General features: G+C 45.1%; 3 protein-coding genes across 11 annotated transcripts in view; 2 read left to right on the top strand and 1 right to left on the bottom strand.

The window, feature by feature from the left end:
• The window catches only part of HUWE1 (HECT, UBA and WWE domain containing E3 ubiquitin protein ligase 1), a 71,726-nt gene extending 66,797 nt beyond the window's left edge, over positions 1 to 4,929 (top strand). For all 9 annotated transcript variants that reach the window (XM_075260152.1, XM_075260151.1, XM_075260146.1 and 6 more), the window contains 7 exons: positions 254 to 394; positions 495 to 782; positions 1,146 to 1,251; positions 1,966 to 2,083; positions 2,175 to 2,356; positions 3,077 to 3,267; positions 3,593 to 4,929. In XM_075260152.1, the coding sequence (XP_075116253.1) occupies positions 254 to 394; positions 495 to 782; positions 1,146 to 1,251; positions 1,966 to 2,083; positions 2,175 to 2,356; positions 3,077 to 3,267; positions 3,593 to 3,695 (1,129 nt within the window). In that variant the 3' untranslated portion in view covers positions 3,696 to 4,929. The remainder of the gene's footprint in view (positions 1 to 253; positions 395 to 494; positions 783 to 1,145; positions 1,252 to 1,965; positions 2,084 to 2,174; positions 2,357 to 3,076; positions 3,268 to 3,592) is intronic.
• A 2,970-nt stretch (positions 4,930 to 7,899) lies between these two features.
• SLC31A2 (solute carrier family 31 member 2) lies at positions 7,900 to 16,277 on the top strand. Its single transcript, XM_075261048.1, has 4 exons — positions 7,900 to 7,961; positions 11,995 to 12,061; positions 14,930 to 15,188; positions 15,272 to 16,277. The coding sequence occupies exons 1-4, from the start codon at positions 7,956 to 7,958 to the stop codon at positions 15,456 to 15,458; spliced, it is 519 nt and encodes a 172-aa protein (XP_075117149.1). The 5' UTR covers positions 7,900 to 7,955; the 3' UTR covers positions 15,459 to 16,277.
• A 1,825-nt stretch (positions 16,278 to 18,102) lies between these two features.
• Positions 18,103 to 21,005, bottom strand: part of NIBAN2 (niban apoptosis regulator 2) — a 46,816-nt gene continuing 43,913 nt past the window's right edge. Inside the window, exons 13-15 of the mRNA XM_075260181.1 lie at positions 20,641 to 20,748; positions 19,984 to 20,095; positions 18,103 to 19,897 (exon numbers count right to left, since the gene is read on the bottom strand). Coding sequence (XP_075116282.1) covers positions 18,864 to 19,897; positions 19,984 to 20,095; positions 20,641 to 20,748 — 1,254 coding nt within the window. The 3' untranslated portion in view covers positions 18,103 to 18,863. The remainder of the gene's footprint in view (positions 19,898 to 19,983; positions 20,096 to 20,640; positions 20,749 to 21,005) is intronic.

Below are 21,005 nucleotides of genomic sequence, written 5' to 3'. Positions count from 1 at the left end.
GGTCCCAGGTGCCGCCACTAGAGTTCTTGGGAGCTGCATATACTTAGTATATGTCTTCTGCTATCCCTTCAGCTCATGGATGCAGGGTTCTGTGGATAGGTCATCAGTATCAAATATCTTCAGATCCTGGATAACCCTTTAGTGGTTGGTAGTTCTCTTGGTTCATTTGACTACCACTTGAGCAATCTCTAGGCAACTGAATAAGGATGTACTGAGCTCAAGGTTTACTCATTGCTTTTTTGGCAAAATGTAGATATTTCCGGCAAGAGCTTGAAAGACTGGATGAAGGATTGCGGAAAGAGGACATGGCTGTACATGTAAGACGAGACCATGTGTTTGAAGACTCTTACCGGGAACTGCACAGAAAATCCCCAGAGGAAATGAAGAACAGATTGTAAGTCCAGGCTGTATATTTATTACAGAATATTCTAACATTTTACTACATCAAGGCATCTGATGCTGACGACAAACGTTCAATCTTGTTCTCTTTACAGGTATATAGTGTTTGAAGGAGAAGAAGGCCAGGATGCTGGTGGTCTTCTCAGAGAATGGTACATGATCATCTCCAGGGAAATGTTCAATCCAATGTATGCTCTATTCCGCACGTCACCTGGGGACAGAGTCACCTACACAATCAACCCGTCCTCGCACTGCAACCCCAACCACCTCAGCTACTTCAAGTTTGTTGGGAGGATAGTTGCTAAAGCCGTGTATGATAACCGGCTCCTGGAGTGCTACTTCACACGCTCCTTCTACAAGCATATCCTGGGCAAATCGGTCAGGTAGGTGTGAATAATGGCTACACTAGGCATCCGTATTGCTCTGCCCTTTATAGAATTACAGAAGTAATAGTTTGATCACATTAGTAATGTCTTTTCTAGCATGCAAACGGTGGTATCTTTTCACCTTCGTTTTTTTTGAATAGTGCTACAAACATAATGTGTAGAGATGAGCGAGTAGTATTCGATCGAATACCTCTCTGCCGTAGGTATTCGTGTAAGCGGCCGAACACCAAGGGGTTAAACGCATCGAATATTCAACTACTACTCACTCATCTCTAATAATGTGTAGTCTGAGTCAACAGTCATATTTGTCCTATTCTACAAGAATGAAGCCATTTCAATAATTGACTGTGTGCCTTGTAGATACACTGACATGGAGAGCGAGGATTATCACTTCTACCAGGGATTGGTGTACTTGCTTGAGAATGATGTCTCCACACTGGGATACGACTTAACTTTCAGCACTGAGGTAAGTTGTTCCCATTGGCTGATTACCGTAACTCCTTATACATGTATAGTTTGTGGTCCTACAGCATGTGTAGTTACAAGGTGGGAGGGGTGCCTGTGTCATCCATGGGTTTACTGAAAGAGGTTTTGACCATTTCCCAACATCCGATGTAATGGTATATGAGATGTCAGGACTTTATAGTGCCTGGCCAGCATCTGAGCAGGTGCCATGTTCAATCTGTTTTACACAGAGGAAACCTGGTGGCAATGACTGCTATAACACAACCTCACGGTGAGCGTGTCCTTCTTTAGCTGCCTCTGTCAATTGCAACTGTGACCTCTGAATGGTGATGCACAGGCATTGCCATATTGCAGCTCCACAATAATGCAAGTGAATGAGACCAAGCTGCAGCACCAGGAACGGCCACAACAATATGTACAGGCTGTGAACTGACTGAGGTGATACAAGGAATTTTAAAGGGTCCCCAAACTTATAGGCCTATACTGTATGTATTGTCCATTTTTAAGAGGACCACCACTCGAGGATTATTTTTTTATGCAGTTTTGGTTTTGTCTCCAAAACTGATTTAGTTTGATATTTAATGGGAGTCTATTATTAGAGAAATTCCAGGCTTTTTATTCAGTCGTCTTTGCCAATAAAGTTTTGCTTTTTTGTGTTTTTGCGAAAGGATTTTCAGCTTTCAATAATCTAGATCTGTCTTTCCATCTGTATTAGGTTCAGGAATTTGGTGTCTGTGAAGTCCGAGACCTAAAGCCCAATGGTGCAAACATCCTGGTTACTGAAGACAACAAGAAAGAATATGTTCACCTTGTGTGCCAGATGAAGATGACAGGTACCTGCTTATGTGAAGCCTCTATGGCCTTGGCGGTCATCATTATGTATATTCTGTGTATGTCACGGACACTCTTCTCTCTCCTCTTAAGGTGCAATCCGAAAGCAGTTGGCTGCCTTCCTGGAGGGATTTTATGAAATCATCCCTAAGCGTCTCATCTCCATCTTCACAGAGCAGGAACTGGAGCTGCTCATTTCTGGCTTGCCCACCATAGATATAGATGACTTGAAATCTAACACAGAATATCACAAGTATCAGTCTAACTCCATACAGGTAAGGAGTATGGGTCGGCGTCTTCACTGCCACCAACAATCCTAAGAATGGTGACCGTGAGTTTTCTTGTTTATTTGGAGCAGAGACTGCATTCATTTCTGGCATAATAGAGGATGGGGCAAATGCTGGCCTCAACTTCTCTGCGGAAGTCCTATAGAGACTGCTAGTTCTGGTGCATTACCCCTGCTTTATTCAAATGGGGGGGAGATTTGGGACCCATGGCATTCCCCTGATGTCAACCCTCATCGGTCAGACACTAATACCTTATTCACAAGAGAAGTAGTGTTGATAGTACAAACCCCTTAAGCAATAGTCATAAAAATAAACTCCTTGGGACAGAAGTGTTGACCTATCCTCCATGGATCAGCTGTTTGAAGCAGCAGTGGCGTTCCCGGTTTGCCACTTCCCAGGCCATGTGGAGTCTCCTTTATTAATCACATGGTCTGATCACAGCTCAGTGCTATTCAAGTGAATATACAATGTACAGCGTTGTGCTTGGTAAGAATTGGAGAGACTGCAGTGTCTTCAAACCACTGATCAGCGCTTGTGCCGGATCCTTTCTGGTCGTTAATTGACCCATCCTAAGGATAGGTCATGAGTTATAAGGACGGACTATTGGTTAGGCTTGGTTTATCTTAGCTTTGATGTATTAGGACATGTGTGAGATATCACACGTACTGCTTGCTTACCTCACTGCCCTTTTTTTTCCTCTTACCCCAGATTCAGTGGTTCTGGAGAGCGTTGCGCTCTTTTGACCAAGCGGACAGAGCCAAGTTCCTTCAGTTTGTCACTGGAACATCCAAGGTTCCCTTACAGGGCTTTGCAGCTCTAGAGGGAATGAACGGCATTCAGAAATTCCAAATACATCGAGATGATCGGTCTACTGACAGGCTGCCTTCTGCCCATACATGGTAAGACTCACGAGACGCCCACCTCGCAGACTGTCCCCTACATGTGCGTTGTCAGTGCGCTAGCTGCGTTTTTATATTATAGTAACCCCATAAACATGCTTGGGTATTCTCATGGGACTGTGAGCCTGGACAAAACTCCTATTCTTGTCAGTTTTGTGGCTTGGGCTCACTGAAATGAATGAATGAGGAGTCACTGACGGCACACGGATCATCCGCAGACCCCAGCATGTGCACTTGTTCATGTATATTTAGTCTTGCGTTTCCAGCACTGTAGCATCTTTACTGCATTGCTTCAATGAGGTTCACATCTGTTTCCCCTCTCCAGTTTTAACCAGTTGGACCTTCCAGCCTATGAGAGCTACGAGAAACTACGTCACATGCTGCTTTTGGCAATTCAGGAGTGCTCTGAGGGGTTCGGCCTGGCCTAGGAATACCCCGCTGCGTATGTTTTCTACTGTTGGACATTAAAGAGAGAGCAAAAGCAAAACCAAGCCATGCATCTATCTCGCTCACCCTGCTGGCACCGAGAAGAGGGACTTGCCTTCTAAAGCTGCCGTGTGTCTCCGGTTCCCTTCCAACGGTGAATCGGCTGTGCTGAGACTTGAAAACACTGCTCTGAGGAATGTAGAGAGCGGAGAGGAGCAGGGGGGAAAATGATATAGTATATAAATATATTTTTTCTTTTTTGCTTTTCTTCAGTTTTGCCTAAGGAAGAGTTGATTTGGTTTGGCTCTTCTAAAGAAAAAAAATAAAATAAAAAATAAACCTCTGAATGCAGGGTAGAGAAGCTGGTGAAATGGTTTAAGAGTTCTATAAATATGTGAAAATGCAAAGAAACCAGTGGAGGAAGAGAAACCTAGAGCACTCATTCAGAAATGGCCACTATTCCAACGCTATTTTTTCAGCTTCAATTAAAATACTGAGGTGTTTACCTGTAAATAAACCACTGAACGGAAATACCCGATCAATACGGTTTTTTTATTTCATGCCCTCTGGTGGCGGTCCAGCAAATTGCAAGAGGTTTGAAAGGGGAAAATGGATGAGAGTTGTAAGTGGCGGATGGAGCTGACAAGGTTTGGTCACACCCCAGGGGCTACTGATGATATATGCTGTGTATAGACCCGGCACATATCCTTCCATCCATTGTCAGACTAGGAAAAAAAACCCAGAAAATTGCATTGTAGGATGCAATGTGGCACTTACACGTCAGTGGGACAGTATACGAGATCGTATGGTCCAACCAAGGTTTATATCCCCCTTCTGTCCCCCCGATATTTATTCAATCCCCCCCTTCCCATCATGATTTTCTGTTTGGATTGCTAGGATTTTGTTTGGATTTTTTTTTTTCTCTCTCTGAATTTCTCTAAAAATAAATGGAAAAAAAACTCTGAAGAAATGACTTCAATGTTAGGGTTTATCTGCAAGTTCTAAAATGTGTTGTTGGAGGGACATTACTGAAGCAGGGATTTTGTCATTTGGCCAGGCATATTGTCTCCTCCTTTTTTAGGACCCCCCCCCCTCCCTTTCCCATATGCTAGGTGTTCCTAGCTCTCACCCCTCACCTGCTGTGCACAACATAATGCACTTGTGTCTTCGCAACCGCTCAGAAGGAAGGAATGGTTGGAAGTGGTTAAATAAAGGTTTAGTTTGAAAAGCCAAGAAGTCATGCTGTGTGTGTCTTAGTATGAAGTTTTGTTTTTTTCTTTTAAAGGGGAAGTTCACTTAAATATAATCTGATCTGGTTGTGGGGGGGAGGGGTGATTTCTAAGACACAAAGTCTATAAAATATTTGGGTATTTAGACTGAAGACGTCCTGTCACCTCTCCTGACATGTAAATACTTGTGTTCTCCGGGCAAGGGCAAGCATTTATTAAAACTGCCATGTCTGAGGTGTGAGATCCATCATGAAGAGGCCTAAAAAGCCTCATCAAATCGGCGATGTCACCCTCAGCATTTTGGTGTTCTATCCAGATCAGTTCAGCCATTCCAAAGATATAAGCCCTGTTAGTGTTGATACAGATTAGGATCTACTAGCCAAGTTAGCGGTAGCTCTGCATGACCTATAGCATCAGAGACCCTGCCCCAGAGAAACCATTGTGTTACCGCCCACTTGACTAATAGACTCTCCTTTGCATGAACACTAACTGCTTGTATCTTTGGAATTGCTGAACGGCTGTTGATAAAAGCCCAATGGCAACATCTGATAGGCGCGGTTACTCTCAACACTTTGCCATTTAAGCCCTGTTTATTGGTCCAGGCTTTTGGTGTACAGGGAGGTATACTGACTGGTACATTACAGATGGTCATTCATGTACTGGGTAATGTCTGAGCAGTTCTCCATTGTAGTCCCAAGTGTGAGACACCAGCCATGATGTCCGTGTCACAGATGGCCATATGACTAGCTTGTTAATCTGATGGGTTCGGGGGTATTGCTCATTCAAAACTATATCAGACGTGACCCCTCTCCTAGTATTAAACACTGGCCCTCCATATGACACCTATAGATCAGCAGGGAATATGCTGAAGATCTCCATTTAGTCTCCTTATCCCATCTTCTTTCTGGGCTGGAGGGAGCAGGTCATCAGTCCTCTTACCAGATGCCCAATTTCACTGTGGCCTATAAAACTCTCCTGACACCAGGAATTACCGGCATAGTAACCTGGGATAGGATTGATGGGTCCTGCTTAAGGGGGATGTTCCAATTACAATAGTTTAGAGGTGTTCGTCTCTCTAATTTGTAATCCCTGCAGACCCTTAAACCAACAAACATTGTATACTCTCCTCTTTGGCCCGGGATACAGCAGAATATCCGGTCAGGTCTCTGTTTGTTTTGATCTTCTGCCCATATGTAAGTGATCTAGTCAGTCAGTGACCGAGCAGTGTGTGCAAACGGAGCCAATGATTGGCTGAATTGCTTACGTGCGGTCAAAGGTCAGGAACACTGTTTAAAGAATCCGCAGGGGTTAAAAAAAAATATAACCTGGAGCAGCCCTTTAAGGTGGTCCTACACATGCTGTGTGAGGGTCATGCTGATTTAACCCTGTTGTATCTGAGGCTGATCAGTGTGTAAACTGGGCTGGGAATTTCAGACTGAAGGCTTTTCCAAATTTCTGTTGCGTTGAACTGGCCCTTAGGCTACATCTTTGTGCTTAGTACGGGAAAACTGCATATGTGCCATTGTGTCCTGGATTCTGCCATGTGATAATACATGCTTGTGTGTATTGGGCCATAGCGTATAATGGCTTGTTGAGCTAGCCATTTAACCCTTTTCTGATATCCGCCGTACTAGTATGGTGGATGCAGAGTCATAGCCATTGGGTATCTGCTGTATAATGTCCGAGATTGGTGCCTGTACCGATCGCAGGCATTAACCCATCTGACGCCTCGGTCAAAGTTGACAGTCACCATTTTGCCGGCAGTGCATAGGCACTGCCATTTTCCCAGGGATTGCCGGCAGCTGGAACTAGAAAATTCACAGTGTAATCTGCTGCAAAAAAAAAAATAAATGTGTTTTCAGTGCAAAGCAGAGAATCTTTTAAAAAAAAAAAAAAAAAACTCCCCATACACTTCTATGAGCGCATACAAAGAGCTGCAGGTTTTCTAGCTGTGCCTGGGCAGTAACATATGGAGCAGGCCCTGTATTTGTCTGTATTCACATCTTGGTAAATTCACTTCAATGTATGGGTCAGTGAGAAACACGGATATCAATGTGCGTGCAGTTTTGTTCTCACAAATGTGTGAATGGAGCTATTACAGAGGAGATTTTTCTGCCTTTGGCGGGAAGATCTCTGCAGCAGACTGTGCATGGTGGACCTTTTTATAAGGGCCCATTCACATGGAGGAAAACGGTGTGGAATTTTCCATGCTGGAAAAAAAAGCCTCTCATTGGGTTCTGCTATTTTTTTTTCTGCTAGCAAAACCCATTAAAATCAATGGGAGGCTTTTTTTTTTTTTTTCAGCGTGGAAAATTCCACATCATAGTCCTCAGCATTTTCCACCGTGTGAATGGACCCATAACTGTGAGGGGTGAAAGAGAAGAAGAGGTGCGGGTATAGTCACACTTAGCTGCTGTACACACCCGCCTACACCTCTCCCTATGTCCATTTACACTTCTACCCCTGTACACACACTAATACACTCACACACTCTCACACACACACACACTCTTACACACACACACACACTCTTACACACACACACACACTCTTACACACACACACTCTTACACACACACACACACACACTCTTACACACACACACACTCTTACACACACACACTCTTACACACACACACACACTCTTACACACACACACACACTCTTACACACACACACACACTCTTACACACACACACACTCTTACACACACACACACTCTTACACACACACACACTCTTACACACACACACACTCTTACACACACACACACTCTTACACACACACACACTCTTACACACACACACACTCTTACACACACACACACACTCTCACACACACACACTCACACACACACTCACACTCTCTCACACTACCGGCGACAATATGGCAGCTCACTACAGTGTGAAGAGCCTTGTCCAGCAGCCACGTGACGCCCTAGCCCCGCCCCCTCCCGGCATGCTCCGCGCTCCTCAGTCAGCTGATTTAGGAAGTGTAAATGAGTCGGGTGTTGTAGTCGCGGAGACCGGGGCCATGCAGGTGAGTGACCCCGCTCGTAGCCGGCCTCCGTATGGGGGCGCTGTGCCCGCCTCATGTCTCCTCTTTATGTGACTTGAGGTGTAACAAGTGCTGTGGAACTACAACTCCCAGCATGACTTACAGGTGCAGCAGTATATTGCTTCCCCAGGTGGGTATATAGCTAGCTGTTTACCCTTTCACTGCTGTGTTCAGTCTAACGTTACTGGTTTTTGCTCCGAGCAGGAGGTTTCTAAGACAGTGGTAGGGAACCTTCGGCTCTCCAGCTGCTGTGAAACTACAACTCCCATCCTGCTCCATTCACTTCCATGGGAGTTCCAAGAACAGCAAAGCAAGTATGCATGCTGGGAGATGTAGTTTTGCAACAGCTGGAGAGCCGTACGTTCCCTACCCCTGTTCTAAGGAATTGTTCACACCTGTTTGTTCTCACCGCAGATTGTCCAGCTTCTCCCAGGTCTAAGTCCTGGTAATAAGGCGCTGTTCACATATGTGCTGTTCATTTAGCAGAAGTAACAGGTGATGGTGGATCCTCACGTCCTCCCCATTGTGTTATTATGGCCTGTAAGATATGTCACATTACTGCACCTAGTATGACAGGGACCCCAGTGTAGATGTGAACACGGCCTTAGCCCTGTACGGACGCAGCTTAGTTTGGGGGTGAAAGGTTGTTCAGGGAACTCGTTTCTGGTAAAGAGCCTGAGGGGGGTGAAACAACAACACACAAAACCCAGCAACATACTCCCGTACCAAAACCGGCTTATCTTGGACGGCTCCTTTAAGGTGCGGTAACTTTTATCATATTTCCATTGCTGCTTTCCAACATTCCTAACTTTCATATGAAGGCTTCTTCTATACGTGACAAGTTGTACTTTTCGTTGCCGCCATTTTGGGTACATATTTGTGATCAACCTTTAACCTTCTTGCAGGGGATCACATGGTGGGGAAAAAATCTTCTGCTGTTCCATATTTTGTGTTTTGTCTTTATGGTGTTCACTCTGCATGAAAAAAAAGAGATTGGAACGTTTTCTGGAGAATCCCTCTGATTATGGCGCGTACTATATTTATATTGGTTTTCTCACATTTTACTAAATGAAACGCCATTTTGCGAGAATAATCGGATTGCTTGGGGCCACCGAATTCTGGCAACATCTCCCACCACAGCATTGGCCTACATTATTATCCTGTCTGGTCTGTGACTATAATGTTAGACTTGACTAATGACACAACCTAATGATTTGTGTGATTGACCCCCATGGGCCTCTTTGTCACCGGTCAAATCAGTTTTCATGATCTTTATTAGGCTAGGTTCACACTACCGTTCTAAGTCACCTGCTACTATCTGCACCTATACCATTTACAGAGAGATGGACAGGCAGAGAGCATTTACCTATGCTATATACAAGGGGAGGCAGTACTGTCTGTACCTACACCATATACAAGGAGAGACAGAGAGGCAGTACTGTCTGTACCTATACCATATACAAGGAGAGGCAGTACTGTCTACCTATACCATATACAAGGAGAGGCAGAGAGGCAGTACTGTCTGTACCTATACCATATACAAGGAGAGGCAGTACTGTCTGTACCTATACCATATACAAGGAGAGGCAGTACTGTCTGTACCTACACCATATACAAGGAGAGGCAGTACTGTCTGTACCTATACCATATACAAGGAGAGGCAGTACTGTCTGTACCTATGCCATATACAAGGAGAGGCAGTACTGTCTGTACCTATACCATATACAAGGAGAGGCAGTACTGTCTACCTATACCATATACAAGGAGAGGCAGAGAGGCAGTACTGTCTGTACCTATACCATATACAAGGAGAGGCAGTACTGTCTGTACCTATACCATATACAAGGAGAGGCAGTACTGTCTGTACCTATACCATATACAAGGAGAGGCAGTACTGTCTGTACCTATACCATATACAAGGAGAGACAGAGAGGCAGTACTGTCTGTACCTATACCATATACAAGGAGAGACAGAGAGGCAGTACTGTCTGTACCTATACCATATACAAGGAGAGGCAGTACTGTCTGTACCTATGCCATATACAAGGAGAGACAGTACTGTCTGTACCTATACCATATACAAGGAGAGGCAGTACTGTCTACCTATACCATATACAAGGAGAGGCAGAGAGGCAGTACTGTCTGTACCTATACCATATACAAGGAGAGGCAGTACTGTCTGTACCTATGCCATATACAAGGAGAGGCAGTACTGTCTGTACCTATACCATATACAAGGAGAGGCAGTACTGTCTACCTATACCATATACAAGGAGAGGCAGAGAGGCAGTACTGTCTGTACCTATACCATATACAAGGAGAGGCAGTACTGTCTGTACCTATACCATATACAAGGAGAGGCAGTACTGTCTGTACCTATACCATATACAAGGAGAGGCAGTACTGTCTGTACCTATACCATATACAAGGAGAGGCAGTACTGTCTGTACCTATACCATATACAAGGAGAGACAGAGAGGCAGTACTGTCTGTACCTATACCATATACAAGGAGAGGCAGTACTGTCTGTACCTATACCATATACAAGGAGAGGCAGTACTGTCTGTACCTACACCATATACAAGGAGAGACTGGGAGGCAGTACTGTCTGTACCTATACCATATACAAGGAGAGGCAGTACTGTCTGTACCTATACCATATACAAGGAGAGACAGAGAGGCAGTACTGTCTGTACCTATACCATATACAAGGAGAGGCAGTACTGTCTGTACCTATACCATATACAAGGAGAGGCAGTACTGTCTGTACCTACACCATATACAAGGAGAGACTGGGAGGCAGTACTGTCTGTACCCTGTACCATATACAAGGAGAGACTGGGAGGCAGTACTGTCTGTACCCTCTACCATATACAAGGAGAGACTGGGAGGCAGTACTGTCTGTACCCTGTACCATATACAAGGAGAGACAGAGAGGCAGTACTATCTGTACCTATAAAACATACAAGGAGAGACATTTACCTATGCTATATACAAGGGGAGGCAGTACTGTCTGTACCGATACCATATACAAGGAGAGACTGGGAGGCAGTACTGTCTGTACCTACACCATATACAAGGAGAGACAGAAGCAGTACTGTCCGTATCTATACCATATACAAAGAGAGACTGGGAGGCAGTACTGTCTGTACTGACCGATACTATATACAAAGGGAGGTAGTATTGTCTGCACCAATACCATTTACAGGGAAAGACTTACGGAGGGGGTGGGGGATAGTCAGTACTAATCTGTGTCCACATCTTTGTTCTCTGTATGTTCTTCTTAGCAGAATTATCTCCATACTGCACAAACAAGAAGAGGTGATAGATCGCCCCTCCCCCATCTCTGTACATACAGAATTCCTGCAGATTCCCGGTTTTAGAGTTGGTTGATTGTGAAGTTAAGTGCGGTTTAGTGTATGACATGATATATCAACCTTGCAGGACTGTACACTGCTAGGGGTAAGAGCTTTAGGGATCACCACATAACTGTGTGGCATCTATGTAGTATGGGCAGATTGGGGCTCACTGGGCTATTCCCCAGCACAGGACGGTAGTGGAGAAGTGAGCGTGTCTGTATCTGATGGAGGGACATGGGGTAAATGTTGGCATATCCATGGGACATTCAATAATTGTGGACCTCATCTTTAGGACCTGATGGATCCCCTGACCCCATAACCATCAGTCCCATGTCAGCTTTCATTCTATTGTTACTGTGCCATTTTGGCTAATAGTACAGTGGGCCTGTCCCATATTTCAGGACCTCATGGTTTGTTGACAGATCTGCTTGAAAGGGTTAATAGATAGGACAAGACTCCACTTGCAGTTTTGTCTTGTATAATTCAGTCCCTGTTCACACCCTGTGGATATTTTTCCACTGCTTAGAAGATCTGAAATCCATAGAGAGAAATCTAGAGAAAGAAATCTGTGAGGGAGAAGACAAGCTGTGAATGTGAGAATTTGCCCCGCGTCTTGAGATCTGCCATTCTCACAATTTCTCCTTCTCCTTCCGCAGATGCATTTTGTTTTCTCGGATCATGTGACCCTGTTGTTTGACTTCTGGACGGTCCAGACCTTGGCAGGTAAGAGACTGAATGTAATAAGTGACTGGTGTGAGGTCACCCTGCTTGTGCTTAGATCTGTATGTAATAGACTAAGCTCCGCCCCCAGCTTATTATAAGTCAGCACCACTCACTTCAGTGTGTTAAAGGGGAGGTGTCCGGAGTCTGCCCAGCTGCACGCACTAGGTGGTGTATACAGAGACAGAACTGCACTCACGTACGGAAATGATTTCTAGTCTAAGAAATTTTCAGTCTGAATTCACCTTTATGGCCATAAGACTGGCTCTGAGTCTTAAAGTTGGCAGAGCGGCTGATGTCATCTGTGTTATTAAAGGGGTTTTCCAGGACTTTTTAATTGATGATCTTATCCTTAGACTAAGTCATCCATTAAAGATCTGTCCGATGCCCCGGAACCCTGTGGATCAGCTTCACAGGCCATGTGACATCACTTCATCAGTCACATCGCTTGATTGTAGTTCAGTCCCACTCAAGAGACGGGCTGAGCTGTGATACTAAAGGAATCTATAAAATGTGTGGTCAGTAGTGAAGAGGCCGCAGCGCTCATCCGAACATTGCAGCCTATACAGACACCGGCTGGGGTCTAACGCCTTGGACCTGGCCAATCTCTGAAGAGGACCTTTCATGTCCTGACATTGCCAGTTCTATATACCGCAGTGCTCTGGATTCAGCGGACTGTCATGTTCCTCACTGCCAGTGCACTGTCAGCTTTTTAGCGGTATATAACACCCCCCAATGTCAAAGGACATGAAAGATCCTCTTTAAAGGGGTTGTCCATGGATTTTAACTTTCTTCCTCTGTGACTTTGGTCAAGCTGGGCTTGGGGGTATATAACTGGTTCTGCCCCCAAGTTACTTGATCAGAACCAACACCGGCTGGCCCCAGGGTCACTCCGCCTCCTCCCTCCTCTCCCTTTTTCACAGGTGGTTTATTATTTGCCTATACTACCCCCATAGCACAGGCTACTACCTAAGAAACTGGTAGAGGAGGCGGAGAGACTGGGGCTGGTTCTAATCACTTGGATCAGAACCAATACATGAAGGGAGTAAGTCAGTCCCTGAACAATCCCTTTAATTGATGATCTGTCCTAAGGATAGGTCATGCATTATTTAGCTTGGAAACCTGGTGACAGTAGAGTTGAGGACTGATATTTTTATGTTTAGTCTGGTCTCTCCTGCATATACTTAGTGGGCACGGTAAATCACTGTTCACATAGTATCGAGTTTGTCGGGGCCTTTGTTACACTTGACAGTAATGACAACCGTATATATATATATATATATATATATATATATATATACACACACATGTACACAACTGTGACTGCCGTCTTCCAAGCTGTCTGACTAAATGTAAGCTTGCCATTAAACAGTAATACACTAGTATGGCCGCAGTCTTATGATTTCATGAATCACTTCCTTTTCTGTGAACTTCCACTTTTCATATGACTTTGTATTGTTCTTGGTTTGGGCCAAGTTCACACAGGACAACTGCTATGAACGGGGCCAAAAGGGATTTGAAATGATTAAAAAAACCTGTTGTTTTGTGCCAGGGACCTCTGCAGTCTTGCCTCGGCGTCATTCAAGCGAGTTGTCCAGCATTACAAAAACATGGCAGATTTTTTCCCAAAAATAATGCCGCACCTGTCCATGGGTTGTGTCTGGGATTGTAGTTCAACTCCATTGATCTTAATAAGTTTCAGATGTACCATAATACCAAACACAACCTGTGGACATATGTGCTGCTCTATATGGAAGAAAGGCCCCTATGTTTTTCTATTTCAGGACAATCCCTTTAAGGGTCCATATTACTGCTGTAAACCCCGGCCTGACCACTGCTCTTTGTACTGCGGCCACTTGACTGTTGTCTGAATGCCGACCATTTTCCACCATTGATCATACGTCATGTATCCCCCTCCCACCTTTACAAGTGCCTCTATTGAGCCGGCCTTATTCGCTGTAGTACTCCCGACCTAAGTACAGTGTAATAGAACCTTGAGACATCTTTGTTTGTGGATCTTAAAGTGAAACACCACCTTTTATTGCAATATTGATTCTACAGCCAAACCTCTATGATTTTTAAGTTGTCATGTCTGACTTGTACGACTGTCCCCGACAGAGTCCATGCTGAGCAGAGTGCGCCGTTGTATGGGTGGATTGCCTGTTGGCCAAACAAGTGTTCAGCTATTGGCCATTAAAAGTGTAAGGGTATCTTTAAAGGGGTTGTCCAGAGACTATTTAAAAAACAAAAAAATCTTGGGTTTCCAGGCTGGTTCTGACCCCAAGTCACATCCTCAGAACCAGCCCCCAGTCTCTCCTCCTCCTCCTCATTTTCACAGTTAGTTACCTGTGTTATGGCGCTTGCTGACTATACTAGCACAGGTAACTACTTGTCAAATGGGAGAATAGGGAGGAGGTGGAGAGACCCAGAGGCCAGATTTTGATCACATGACCTGGATCCAGAACCAGCCCAAAACCCCTGGAACAACATCTAAGTTCCACCAGATTGTTTTAGTTTTTTTTTTTGTTTTTTTTTTAACAAATTCCCTGCTTAGGAATAATACACAAACTGGTGGCTACTTGCAGTCACCACTAGAGGGAGTAAACTGCACGCTATTGTGCAACAATAACAAGTTTCAGTAAACTCCCTCTAGTGGTGACTGCGGGGAATTTGGAATTCTGCACAATAAGAGATAGTAAGGGATTGAGTAACCGTATTCCAGGGCAAAGAGTGGGCACTGGTGCTAGAAATAGAGGGATGGGAACCAGGCAGAAGGTCGGTCGTGTGACGTGTCAGCAGCCACAAATGGCGTATATGATGTTTCTTACACTCGGGACTTTCCTGCTGTGATTTTGAGCTTTCTCCCCCTAGGTCTCGTGCTCTCGTTCATAGTCGTCCTCCTCCTCACTGTTCTCTATGAGCTTTCAAAGGTGTGGAAGTTGAACCTCCTGAGCCGGGTTATCCAGACGCTGCCTGTGACACCAGATTCTGCACTTTGCCCCCCTCTTATTTCGGACACAGAGGCCAGCCTGCCTGCAGCTTCAGACTCCCTGCTCCCCCCTGATTCTCTCTTTCCTGCAGAGGACTCGGCCCCTCCTGTTCAGTTTTCTTCCTCTTCCTCCTCCTTTCGGTAAGTGTCTAGTCACATTCTGTATACTGATGGGGAGGGGGGTTTGTATGTGGCCCCCTACTCATTGCTCTCTCTACACACAGGTGGTGGCTCCTGCACTCCTTTCTTGCCCTCCTGCACACAGCCCAGGTTTTCCTTGGCTACATGCTGATGTTGTGCGTTATGTCCTACAATGCCGCCATCTTTATAGCGGTCGTTCTCGGCTCTGCCCTTGGATACTACGTGGCCTTTCCTCTTCTTGCTAAATACCCTAAGCCTCACATGTTATAGACAGCGGCAGCATCTTCCAGCTATGGCTGCTATGGACCATTATGTCTATGGATTTGAAGTGACACATACCAGCCAGCAGGGTCAGAGGTTTTATACAAAAGTTCTATAAATACTGCCTGACCGTAACCAGTATAACCAGTGGATACGCTGACTGCTGGGCTATGATATGGCGGTTTGGTGGCCTATTTTTAGAGCGTTTTATTACACATCAAATACTTATATTTGTATCATAAAAACATAGAAGACAGTGAAATTTTCTGTACAAAGATATTTGGTTTTATCCTCTCAGGCCCTATTCACACAGCTGTTGTTATTTCTCTTTGTAATGCCTCGGCTACGCAGACTGTTAATCCAATGTGAGCGCAGCGAGGAGTATAGTCAGCGAGGATCCTGGCAGGATATAACATGGGTCTGCATGAAAACCTGAATTTTATATGGCCGCATTCACTGGTAAGGGGTGCATGTGATTTAAGATTGCAGCCCTTGCAGACAGCTCATGAGCATGAATCACTGCTGTGTGAATGCGACCTTAGACTTGTCAGTAGCAGAAGAAGAATTGTGAAAAAACATCAAACTCCTCCTGGAATCTAAACTGAAAGCAGATCCTATTCATGTTCTAGGGATTCCAGGCTGGTTCCTGGGCCACATGATCAGAACCACCTCCCCCTATGTCACAAGCGGGGGCTGGCAGAATATAGTGCAGTCAGTCTCCATAGCCCAGGTAAGGGCTCGTTCACATCTGCGTTCATCTGTCCTTATTGCAGGTTTCCGTTTCCTGCATAAAACAGAGCAGGAGACGGAAGCCTGCAGGAGACCTTCTCACCCATTCATTTGAATGGGTGAGAAAGCTGTCCGGTCGTGAGCGGCGGTGAGCGTTTTGCGCTCTCCGCCGCGAAACCGGGTTTTATAATCCGGACACAGAGTCGGACATGCAGTACTCTGTGTCTGGATTAAAAAATCCGGTTTTGCGGCGGAGAGCCTAAAACGCTCACCGCCGCGCACGGCCGGACCCGATCTATGGTTTCCGTCTTCTGCCATGCAGAAGACGGAAACCATAGAACGGAGACATGAACGCAGGTGTGAACCCAGCGTCACTAGTGGTTACAATAGGCTGGTTCTGATCACATGACCCAGGGTTGGGACCAGCCTGAAACCTCCAGGTACAGCAAAAAGTATCTGGGAAAGTCAAACAAAATACTTCCTGGAGAACCCCTGTAAGGGCTCCTGCAGATGGCGCTGTTTATTTCATAGGACTCCATTAGCAGCATATAGAGGAAGAGTATAGACCTGTATATATCTACACTGTGTGCACATGCTCTAAAGAGTCAGATGACGTTTTTGGGAATGTTCCATAACTGGGTTAGACTGTAAAAGCTTTGTACATTTTCACAAAAACTTATGGTAAGTGTGCGCCAATTCATCTAAACTGGGGGTAAAAGCTTTACCATTGGCCTTGATGGGAAATATCCTTTCATTTGGGGTCTACAGCTGTCTGTGGAGCTATGTGTCTCCATAGTAACAAACATCCCGTGTAGTCTGATCCTGCAGTCATTAGTGTGTCCGTCCTGGGAACCCCCTGACTGTATGGAAAGATGGAAGAAAGACAGCAGAAGCCGACTACAGAGGGAGTGGTACCATGGAGCTTGGTTTTTACTTTTAATTTGGATCTATTATAAAGTTACTTCATTCTTCATTTTAGATACAGAGTTCTAAAGATTTCCAATAACCATCTTAGAGGAAACATCTTCTGTCTTGAATCAGTTGCCAATGGATACAACCATAAATGCAGGAACTTTGTATGTTCTGGGATTTGCCAGACACTCAGCCATGACGATCTTATTGTGGACAGGTTATCAGGAGGACACTACATGTATGAGAAGATAACCAGACACAATGAGGACATCACGGCTGGTTATCAGGAGGACACTACAATGAGAAGATAACCCGGACACAATAAGGACATCATGGCTGGGTGTCTGACCAAGTCCCAGACCATAGAAAGTTCCTGCACTCATGGTCATATACTTTGGCAACCAACCAAGACAGAAGATGTCACCAATAAGACGGATACAGGAAATCTTTTATTAATGAACAAACGGTCTGTAAATTTCCTTCTGTATTCTAATAGGAGAGCCCCTTTATACTGTAATAGGAGAGCCCCTTTAAGCTGGCCACACACATCAGGTAAATGCAGACGATTGTTCATAAGAAAGATCCCAATGTGGGAACAGTTTGGAAAAAAAATAGTCTGCACCAAATCCTAAATTCGGCCGATTATACCTCACACTGGTTTTCAGTTTTTTTTGGTCATTAACAGTAATATATGACATCATCATCAAGCAAAATGGTTAAAAGCTGCCCATTCCATGTGACTTAGGTTACAATATAAGGTGGGTGACCATTCCCGATATAACAGGTCTTATACTGTCATTTCTCCAGCTTTGTATTGCTCTTTGGGACACTTGGCCACTACACTGGACGGGTGTGTGCGCATCTCTCAGGCAATGGGGAACATCCCTCTCCATGAAACTACACAGAAATTGTGTCACACCCTTCTGAATTTCTTATAATAAAGTTTTTATTTATTATTAAGTAGAAGCTTTTTTCTTTAAAACATTTAAAAGTTTTAATAAAATATATTCAGAGAGGAAAATCCGCATGTCTGGATTGAGATAACAAGGCACTGCTCGGCTTAAAATGTTGGGTTGTCCCAAAATGACGCGAGAGGGTATGACGTCTCCATGTACGTGCTCCTGGTATTACATGGCGTGCTAACAGTACTCTTATCCCAGTCTGCTTACCGCTTCAATGCTAGGAGAACACTGGTCATCTGTGGCCAGCTCTGCCAAGCAGGAGCCTTGCGTCCGCATGAAGGAGGTGAGCCATTCTCTTATCATGGGCACGTCTGGAATGTGAAGTGTGGATATGACTTTCCTAATCTGTCTGAGCTCATTGTAGCATTCTCGGACCCTTCCACAAGGGGGAGACATTGAAGCTATGGTCTGGGTTAGTGTTTATACAGGAAGAGAATGTGGATAAAGTAGGTGGCAGTAATGGAAGTGTGCACAAGGTGACACCAAGTTAGAAACTTAAAGCTCTAGGACTACGATCTGCGTGAGCTCCAAAATCCTAAGTTACCTTGGAGGTGGGTGTGAGATTTAGCGGCTGCCTCTGTGAATGGGTTTGCTTTGTAGATCAGTATACAGCAGCAGTGTGATGGTGAGGTGCAGTGACGTGTGCTGGTGAATATTGGAAACACTGAATACTTACTGAAAGGGGGGAAAGCAAAAAAAAAATTGCAGCCCTGGCATAGCAGAGAGTAGCAGAGCCAAAAAGCATTTAAATAAGTAGTTTTGTGCCCTCCGTAATGTTCATTTTACAACCTCAGTCCCATAGTACTGGTCCTCAGAATTGGGTGATCACCTCATCTCGCTTTCTTGGAGCAGGTACAGGGATTTCTCTGTAACCTTCGCCTTCCTCTTCTTCCTCACTCAAGGGGGACTGGAATCCACTGTCATCTGGAGTGGACTGTACTATGTGTGTCATAGGAGACTCTAGCGGCTGTGCTTGGCTGTCTTCTGTGGGGGAGACTAGGGAAGACGTGACCTCTTGTGGCGTCTGGGGGTGGCTTCTCTCTTGTACTGTGTGGTCTTCTGCCTCAGTCTCGTTGTGTTCGGCGGTCGCCCGTTCTAGTACCATCTTAACTAGCTGATGAGCCGTTGTGTTCTCATGAGCTTCAGGTTGCTTCTCTTGAATAAATGGTTGGTGGTCTTCCTCCACGTGATGATCATTTGTCACCGATGGCTGTTCCTCTGGCTCAGTGTGGACATCTTCACGTTCATTGTGGTCTAAGACATCTGTTACTTTGTGGTATTCTCGCTCCTCCTGATTTGCTGGGACTGGTTCTACACTTTGGACATCTGGCACACTACATTGTGATGGCATCTCCTCTGCATGACTATGATCCAAGTTATCTTTGTGATGTTCATAAGGTGAAGTGTGCGTTTCTGTCTGTGGCTCTTGTAGCTCGGCAGACTTCACTTGCTCGGTGTGGGACTCTATCACTTGTGTTACCTCTTCTGGTTGGGCAGATTTCTCTGTAATGTCTTTTACTGGAACTTCAACATCAAACTCTTTGACTAGCATGTTACGGATTGTGTGCACGTCACTAGACCCAGGTTCCTCAGGGATATCTTCATTGGCTGGAGCCTCTTGGCATGATTCTAAATATTCTGGTGCTTCATCATCTTGAATAATCGAGACTACTTGGCGAGCTCTGCCATGCCGATCCCCAGCCTTTTCAGTACCATTGCCATATTCGTCAGTCCAGTCAATGGGAGGCCCTTCACCGAGAAGATGAAGGTTGGGGTCGCTGTTGTGCATCACCATACTGTCCCGGTACAAGTTGTGTTTGCGCTGAGTGGCAGCATCCTTTACAGCTGTAAATGAAGAAGGGTACAGACATGTAAGACTGAACCTTACCAACCCCTTACTGCAGCCTATCCAATATCTGCTCCAGCCTTACCTTGTAAAATGTCTCTCATTACTGTCTGTAAGACTACTTCTTCATAAATATTCTCCACCAGCACAAAGCGAGACAACTCCTCAAAGATAAGTTCCTGGTAGCGGGGCAATTCCTGCACAGGGCACAGAACAGGGTCAGACCATGAGTAACGGATAGGCCAGTGTAATGACAGGTGCTTGTTTTCTAGGCTTACAGAGGAAACATTGCAGCACAGTATACCGGGCCAGAAGAGTCTGTGATGTCAGCCAATTCTAATACATGTGAAAGGATCGTCAGAGCAGGAAATGAGGACAGGGAGGGGGGCATGGGAATAGTCATAGGGATAACAAAGATACACAGTTACAGGGAAGCGGTCACCAGGTAAGACAAAAATCTTGCCACATAACGCTGCATTGAGCAGACCAGGCCCAAAAGGAACACCATTAGTGCATATCCCAGCAGTCTGTGTTAGTGACCTGCCCTCATGCCAGAAAGCAGAGATAAAACATTGCCAAATCTGCCCCATTGTGTTTATCATTATCTGACATTACAAGAGGGACAGACTTCTGCTTTCTCTTTACTATGCCCCTCGGAGCCTTATCACTACTGCCCACTGCTTCCTTTCCGTCACTCCACTTCCTTCATCCTCTTATTTCCTCCCCTCACCCCCATACTTACAGATTTGCAGGTTGGAGCCAGCTTCTTCAGTAGGAATGGGATGATGATCTGTAGCAAGGCTTCTTGGAAGAACTTCTTCCGGACGGTGCTGCTGTCGTAATCGTATTTCTGTGAATACAATACAGATAATAATGTTCTCATTCTACTGATTTTATCTTCCACAGTTGCTTAATGGTTTTTCCATGTGGTCACATGGTGTTATAAAAGCACTTATTAATGGCAGTATCACCAGACAGGGCCCAACGCCCGAGAGTCCCCTGTGGATCAGCTGGTTGCTTCACAGGCCATGTGATGTCATGTTCATCAGGTCAGTCCCATTCAGCCTAAAGACTGAGCTGTAAACACAGGCGCTGTACAAATATACG

Source organism: Leptodactylus fuscus, chromosome 11 (assembly GCF_031893055.1).
Source record: "Leptodactylus fuscus isolate aLepFus1 chromosome 11, aLepFus1.hap2, whole genome shotgun sequence".
Lineage (NCBI taxonomy): Eukaryota > Metazoa > Chordata > Amphibia > Anura > Leptodactylidae > Leptodactylus > Leptodactylus fuscus.
Note: the sequence above shows the minus strand (reverse complement) of the source record. Positions and strands in the feature narration are given on the sequence as shown.

Coding starts and splice junctions, on each gene's coding strand:
- SLC31A2 (XM_075261048.1), top strand. Junction 12,062..14,929: donor GACGGTCCAGACCTTGGCAG/GTAAGAGACTGA, acceptor TTCTCCCCCTAG/GTCTCGTGCTCTCGTTCATA. Junction 15,189..15,271: donor TCCTCTTCCTCCTCCTTTCG/GTAAGTGTCTAG, acceptor CTCTACACACAG/GTGGTGGCTCCTGCACTCCT.